Below are 8,823 nucleotides of genomic sequence, written 5' to 3' on the forward strand. Positions count from 1 at the left end.
TGATTTAGCTCATTTTTACCAAAATAAACTTTTTTTTTTTTTTACTAGATCATTAAGGTCCAATTCTTGATATACAGTTTTCCTTACTGAGGAGATAAAATAGGAGGTCTTTAAAAATGAGAAAATATAGGTTTCTCAATCTAAGAAAATACTTAACTTTTTATACTTCCTAAGATATAATCTTTCATGTGTGTCTATAGCGTATAATCTGACTATTAATGTAATTAATTAGCTAAGCTTAATTTCTTTAACCTTATTTTCACTTATTTCATGTCTCATAAGTTTGTATAATTAAGAAAAATTCAAATTAGAAGTAGCTTGGTACCATTTAGTAACACAGTACCATGTAAAATACAAATACTTTATTTAACATCCACAGAAAATACAAATACTCGGTAAGAAAATTACAGGGATTGAGCAAACAATGTCCCAACTGCTATTATTGATTCCAACATTACAGTATTTTGAAAACACCTTGATTTTGACGATTTTTGACAATAAACACAATGGTCACTTGAGCTTGAATTGAAATTACAGCCGAAATGTGACATCCCAATATGAGATAGTTGATGGAGAGTCGAATAGACTAAACAAGTTGCTCTTATTATTAGGGGGCTAAAAAGTTGTAGTATTGGACATATTATGTTGTTCTATCCGTATTTTGTATATTCAAACTTTGATCTAATAATGTACAACATCTTAATTGTTTTCAAAATTCAAATACACCATTAATAGTTTTGCTCATTTAAATTCTTCAAATGAACGAATCTTAAAAAATGAGCAAAATATCCTTTATGTAAATCATAATTTTGTGTAAACTATGTTATTACCTCCTCCATCCCTTAATTATTTCATTTCATTCTGTTTTGTGTGTGGGTGGTCAAACCGTGTGACCACTTATAAAAATACAAAGTAACCCCTACAACACCGACCAAGTAACCCCTGTAATATTGACCGAGTAACCTCTATTATACTAAAAAAGTAACCCCTAACCCTATAATGGTTGGCCACATATAAGATTTTGTGATTTCTTTTTGGTCATAATTTGATAAATTTTACATATTCAATAAAGTACTTTTTTATCATAATTTGATAACATATATTATGACGTTCATAAAGATTTTCTCATACTATACTATATAAGGGGTCTGTTGCATTGTATTGGTTCATCAAATAGATCGAGATGCATTTGGATGAAATTTCATACTCTGTATCAAGGAGGAATGGATTCAAAATTTTGTACTAAACTAAAGTTGTTTGATTTATTGTTGGAATTATTTTTACATCAATACATCTTATAATTGGAATTAATAGTTACTACTTCGTAATAGGAAAGGGGTGAGTATGGGATTGTAGGCAAGGGGTGGTAAAATTAGAACCTACTTAAAAAGAGGTTTCACATTTAAAAAGCCTAATCAAATAATAAAATAGATCAAACATATTCTAACTTCATTGCAACCAATTCTAAAAAAAAAAACCAACCAAACAGCTAGACCTAAAGTGTTTATGAGATTATAACTTTACCCTTACGTACCAAAATCACTTTATGTCCTATATATATACGCTCTGTCAATTTTACTCAACTAAAACTTAAACGCATTAATAACATGAAAATAAAATTTAAATTTTGTGCAAGGGAGGCAAAAGATGAAAAGGGTGACAATGATTGTCGTCAAAAATCTAAAAATGAGACCCATATTGAGTACGTTGACAGCTCGGTGCCATAATCCAGCAAGGTCGGTTCACTACTTAGCCCAAATCACGTGGTAGGGCCACTTTTCACGTCCGTTTGCATGATAAAACAAACCACAAATCCACCTAAATTGTGGCTTCTATTTCATCACAGTTTTTGTAAATAAAAAAGTGACTACTTTGACAAATACAGTATGTGTGATTGTGCGGGTATCTTTCAATCAATGCTTCGTCGCCTTTTGTAGCTACCGTTTTCAGATCTCATTTACTCTCCTCTCTTCACTATTCTTTTCATTTCAATTGGTAAATGAATCCAATGTCCACTTGTATATACATTGTCATCTTGCTAATTGGCGGATAGAATATTATAATAGTACTTCCTTCATTTTTTTTTTAGCCCGTCTTATGTGTGACTAGTCATACCGTGTGTGACACTTATAAAAAAACAAAGTAACTCATATAAAATTGATCAAGTAACCCCTGTGATACCAACTGAGTAACCCTTATAACACTTATCAAGTAACCCCTATTACGACACTAACGAAGTATACCCTGACATACGGTGTGGCTAGTCACATGTAAGACTTTGTGTTCTTTTTATTGTATGCAACATTCTTACTCACGTAGAGTTATATATGACTAAGTTGAATTTGTTTAAATTTTATGTAAGTTAAGCTTGTCTAGTAATTTAAAATTGGTAGAATAGCATTATATTTTTATATCATAAGTCAATGAAATCTTGCTAATTTCGTACACTTAGCACGTCGTATTACAAAAATGGAACTTCATAATGAAGCTATTGCACATGTCATGTTTAGTGGGAAACATGATAAACTACTTCAATCAAAGAAGTACATCTTAGCTTCATGAATCATGCAAGTGTCAACTAATAATTAAATGAAATAAACGAATCCTCCATGAATTTTTAAGGTTTACTAGGGTTTTTAATTAGAATGAGTACGCAAGAACAATGGTATATCAATTAAGCATTGTAAAATTGAAAAATAATTGGTTATATATTTGCATCGTGTTTATAATACAATCAGTTTTACAGAAAAAGTTTCTGTATATAACTTTTGTTTTACATTAGAGCAACTTTTGACTTTCACACTCTGCTAAGATGCACAAATTATTTGGATTCCCACCCATTAATTGAATTTCCACCTTTAAGTGTTTTAGTAAATGTCAATAATAACTTTCTTCTAGATTTCAAGGATAGAGTAATCGCACGAGACCATGCTAAATAATTGTCACCCTTCAAGATGACATGAGAAATCAGATTTCCGGGTTGATCACCCGAACATAGGTAAAAGGGGGATGAAGTATCAATCTTTGATTCATTCTCCATTGTTCAATAGAAATCAGAGATTAGAGTAAGTCAATAGAGATGATTAGAGAATAGAGATTAGTGTAAAAAAAGTTTAGGATTTTTAGAGTTTAGATTGAGTTTAGCTCCGATACCATGTCAATAATAGAGAGTTTAGAGAGAATAGAATAGTGTAGTTTCGTATTACATATAAACACATATATATATACAACCTATCAAATTAGGGCTTTGAATATGTACACGGCCCAATAGCTATACACACATTATGGCTTAACAGTAAACCTTGAAGTATATTGAATCTAATAATTAAAACTACCATAACGCAACTAATTTTCAACTTACAATCAGTTTTACAGAAAAAGTTTCTGTATATAACTTTTGTTTTACATTAGAGCAACTTTTGACTTTCACACTCTGCTAAGATGCACAAATTATTTGGATTCCCACCCATTAATTGAATTTCCACCTTTAAGTGTTTTAGTAAATGTCAATAATAACTTTCTTCTAGATTTCAAGGATAGAGTAATCGCACGAGACCATGCTAAATAATTGTCACCCTTCAAGATGACATGAGAAATCAGATTTCCGGGTTGATCACCCGAACATAGGTAAAAGGGGGATGAAGTATCAATCTTTGATTCATTCTCCATTGTTCAATAGAAATCAGAGATTAGAGTAAGTCAATAGAGATGATTAGAGAATAGAGATTAGTGTAAAAAAAGTTTAGGATTTTTAGAGTTTAGATTGAGTTTAGCTCCGATACCATGTCAATAATAGAGAGTTTAGAGAGAATAGAATAGTGTAGTTTCGTATTACATATAAACACATATATATATACAACCTATCAAATTAGGGCTTTGAATATGTACACGGCCCAATAGCTATACACACATTATGGCTTAACAGTAAACCTTGAAGTATATTGAATCTAATAATTAAAACTACCATAACGCAACTAATTTTCAACTTACAATCAGTTTTACAGAAAAAGTTTCTGTATATAACTTTTGTTTTACATTAGAGCAACTTTTGACTTTCACACTCTGCTAAGATGCACAAATTATTTGGATTCCCACCCATTAATTGAATTTCCACCTTTAAGTGTTTTAGTAAATGTCAATAATAACTTTCTTCTAGATTTCAAGGATAGAGTAATCGCACGAGACCATGCTAAATAATTGTCACCCTTCAAGATGACATGAGAAATCAGATTTCCGGGTTGATCACCCGAACATAGGTAAAAGGGGGATGAAGTATCAATCTTTGATTCATTCTCCATTGTTCAATAGAAATCAGAGATTAGAGTAAGTCAATAGAGATGATTAGAGAATAGAGATTAGTGTAAAAAAAGTTTAGGATTTTTAGGGTTTAGATTGAGTTTAGCTCCGATACCATGTCAATAATAGAGAGTTTAGAGAGAATAGAATAGTGTAGTTTCGTATTACATATAAACACATATATATATACAACCTATCAAATTAGGGCTTTGAATATGTACACGGCCCAATAGCTATACACACATTATGGCTTAACAGTAAACCTTGAAGTATATTGAATCTAATAATTAAAACTACCATAACGCAACTAATTTTCAACTTACAATCATTTTGATTTTCATTCATCTTTATTTTTAGGTAATTCAAATAAGCATACATCGATCTTTAGAATCACCTAATACATCATACAGTTATTATTTAAAATTGATTAATTAATCACAATTATGTCCAAAGCCACAAAGTATAATATAATCCACAGTTGGTGGATATGACAGGGTATACAATTAATTTAATAATAATTATAAATAAATAAATAAAAAGAAGGAGAAGAAGAAAAAGATAATAAGACTTTAATTTAAAAAAAAAAAAATAGAACATCCATAATAGTAGCCTCCAAAAACCTCACTATCCATTAAATCCACTACATATATATACTCAATAAATATAAAGGAATCTCATAATATGATAGTGACGATTATGAAAGACGACGACCCACATTATATAAATTAATTACCACCATGATTTGAAAAATTGTCACATTACAAATTGAAACTCTCAAATGATACAAGAACAACCAAAATACCCTTAAAAAAAAACTAAGATAAAAAACAAAGTTCCATCTTCAAATTTTAATTTGATTCACATAATCAACTTAATTAAGCAGATAATCTCTGGTAATCAGCAGGGGCAGCCTCTTGGCCTCCAATGAAGATGAACTCGTAGATAAGACCGGCGAGTCCACCACCGATGAGGGGTCCGGCCCAGTACACCCAGTGGTTGGTCCAGCTCCAGCTGACCAAGGCTGGGCCGAATGACACGGCGGGGTTCATTGAGGCACCGTCGAATGCACCACCAGCTAGGATGTTGGCACCAACAATGAGACCAATGGCTAGTGGAGCAATGATTCCAATGTTACCCTTCTTGGGGTCGACGGCGGTGGCGTACACGGTGTACACTAGCCCGAAGGTCATCACAATCTCAAAGACTAGGGCGTTCCATACGGTCACGTCTGCGGATAGAGCAAAGGCAGATGTTTCCTACACAAATATTAAAATGTAACATGTTAATTTACGTACATTCGGTTATTAATTGATCGATAAGATTACCTATATCAAAATTTCACTAAGTCTGTTATTTTATTATATATCTGCGAGTCATAAAGGTTACAATTTATACCAACTTTCAGTCGTGTGAGAAAACCTTCCTAATTTCCGAATCTTTTTATCTAAAAAACTTGTCATGGTCACATTATTGAGCCGAAGTAGTTTGTTATTGAAGTTCAAAGTTTCAAACCACGAACATATTGTAAAATATTGAAATCATTGCAGGCTACAGTGGCTTGCAACAATTATTGGAGTTTTTTTTATTCAATAACAATTATTGGAGTTAGATAAGGCTGAAAAGTACAATGAATGATAAAATAAAAGTTGAGGCATTATTTTTATTATCTTGATTTTACTTCCCTCCAAAACAAGATATTGCATTTGATTAGTTTTAATAGACTTGATTTCATTATTTTTTTATTAGACTTTTAAAAAAGAGTTATGAATCCTTATGATGTACTTGTAATTAATAAGAATGTTTATATAACTATTAAGGGATAAGAATAAAAATAAATGGACAAAATTAATTAATACTTGTATGATTTGTCAATAAAGTTAAATAAAAAATGGGCTACCGATAGTAATTGTATAATTTTTCGTATGTACTAAATTCTCCTGTTTTACTCTCGAGTCTCTCGTGCTTTTTCTAGATGTCTCTATTTGACACTCAATTATTAAAAGTGGTGTATGAAAATGATTACGACTATCCTCAATTATAATTAAACATTTCATTGTACCATTTTCCTCAATAGTTTATCATATAATTGAATTTAAACCACACAATTTAGAAATTGTCATTGTTTTTGTGTGGCCTCTTTTTATTTAATTTGATTAATATATTTCTTTTGTGATTTATGATTTTAAACAACTTTAACATTGTTTTTAATTAATTAATATGATCTTCGGACAAATTTTATCATTATTATCCTTAAAACTGTAATAATAAGGTTAAAAAAATAAAGAAAAAATAGCCGATTAAGTATAAAATCTCACTGCAGTAAATAAGGTTTGATTTGTGACCTAAAATAAAAGATCCTTTTACAAAAGAACATTTACCTAAAAAAGCGGTACTAAGAGAATTTGGCAAGAACAAGATAAAACGTGGATACTTGATCCTATCATACATTTCACAAGTTGATTCATTCATTTCCTCTCTTAGAATTTTCTAGTTTTTATTTTGTTGAAATTCATGTCATGTCAGACTGTCAGATCGTAGCTAATTAAGCAAATCCGCTATTATCTCGTATTTCTATGTATCCAAATTCTTTACCAAATCGGTTAATTGTGATATCTATTTAGTTTTAATAAGGAAACAACTGAAATTGTCTTCTTACTCTAAATAAATTAATAATTGCAAGTATAAATCAAAAATAATTATTGTGATATCTATCCAAATTCTAATAAGGAGTAATAATTTTAATGTTGGTTTCCTTATGTATCATGTGCTCTCTAATTGTTGTACTCCCTCCGTCTTTAAATTACATTCCTACTTCTTGCATTTATTCCTCACATAATAGAGAGAAGTATGAATGTAATTTAGGGACGGAGGGAATACCATTTGCATTTTTTACAATTTACACCCTCCTTCACAACGTCATTTTGTGATTTACTTTGTACATAGTATAGAGTATGGGAAAAAACATAAACACGTGGGACCTTTTTAGATAAATCTTAACATACTTTCGTATTACAACATATTAACACTTTTTAAATATTTTACCAATATAACTAAAGAACATCTAAAAAAAAAGGTTCTAATCAACAACAACAAAAATTTAATTAGGTCCTAAATTATTAAAGAATTTTACAAAAACTTAAAAAGTCTTTTCTCTCAAAAATGTCAACATTAAAGGTACTTTCTTACAAAAAAATTTCTTATAAAAAATTTAATGATAAAAATGTGACACGGTAAATCACTAAATCCCCTCATGGTAAAATTTGTATACATATATGCAAAAAAATTCATTTTCTAAATTATTTCATTATAAATAAATAAAAATAACGTGATAAAACTAATACATTATTATCAAGCGTAAAAATTAAAATGTTGCAATCAAGAAAAAAAAACAAATCGATTAAAAAACGAGAATGGTAAAAAGAAATGAATAAATAACATACCAAGCCACCAGTGGCGAACTTAAGCAACAAGCAAGCAACAGAGGAGCCAGCAAGTTGAGCAATCCAGTAAACAATTCCATTAAGAAGAGAAATGTTACCACCAATAAATGCACCAAAAGTCACAGCAGGGTTAACATGTCCACCGGAGATGTTAGCTCCGACGGACACGGCAACGAAAAGGGCAAACGCATGGGCAATGGAAGCGGACACAAGCCCCGCTGGAGTCGCAGCGGCTCCAGCGGTAAGCTTGGCGAAAGCCATACCAGAACCTTTACCGGCGAAAACAAAGATAAGGGTGGAGATGAACTCCGACAACCCCGCCTTTAAGGTGTTGGGGTGGCGGACTTCATCGGTGGTTCCAACGGAGATATTCCTAATCGGCATATTATTAATCTCAGAATAATAATTCAAAAGAAAAAAGATTGGTGTGATGAATAATTTGATCACTCTTTTTTTTTGTTTAGTGTCTTCTTAGTAGAGATGGGAGCACGTACTTTATATAGTAGAGTAATGTAGGGTGAGTGAGGGAGATAGGTTGGTAGTGTAACCGGTGATAGCCGGTTATCCGGTGGAATAATGATATGTTGCCATGTTGGCATGTTTGGGATGGGTAAGCTCATTTGCCAGCCTGTCCATTATGTAAAATATATCCATTATGTAAAATATAGAATATTTTTTTATTTTTGAAAATGGTATGATGTTGAAATATTGGTTAATAAATCGGATATTGGAAGAAAATTCTAGAATATGTCTTTCACCGGCCATTATTTTTCTTAATTTCGATAGGACCGGCCACAATTTTTTTGCCATTATAACAAATTGTATTTGGCTTTATATTCTATAACCAACTTTTAAATGTTGCTGACTAATTATTATGGGGTTACTTTGTTAGTTTAATAGAGATTACTCATACACAATCAGTGTTAAAGGGTTGACTCACTCAGTGTCATAGAGGTTGCTCAATTAATGTTACATGTGTTAATTACTCAGTGTTATAGGAGTTACTCGGTTAGTACTATATGGGTTACTCAGTCGGTGTTAAAGGCTTACTTTGTTCTTTTACAAGCGGTGACACGATGTAGCCAAC

The 8,823-nt window shown here is 31.3% G+C and overlaps 1 protein-coding gene across 1 annotated transcript; it reads right to left on the bottom strand.

Moving 5' to 3' along the window:
• Window positions 1-4,874: 4,874 nt before the first annotated feature.
• Window positions 4,875-8,213, bottom strand: LOC145618243 (aquaporin TIP1-2-like). The gene is made up of 2 exons (XM_081673017.1): window positions 7,737-8,213; window positions 4,875-5,552 (listed from the first exon to the last, which is right to left on the bottom strand). The coding sequence occupies exons 1-2, from the start codon at window positions 8,118-8,120 to the stop codon at window positions 5,172-5,174; spliced, it is 765 nt and encodes a 254-aa protein (XP_081529143.1). The 5' UTR covers window positions 8,121-8,213; the 3' UTR covers window positions 4,875-5,171.
• Between the last annotated feature and the right edge of the window lie 610 nt (window positions 8,214-8,823).

This window comes from Chenopodium album, chromosome 26 (genome assembly GCF_948465745.1).
Source record: "Chenopodium album chromosome 26, dcCheAlbu1.1, whole genome shotgun sequence".
Classification (NCBI taxonomy): domain Eukaryota; kingdom Viridiplantae; phylum Streptophyta; class Magnoliopsida; order Caryophyllales; family Amaranthaceae; genus Chenopodium; species Chenopodium album.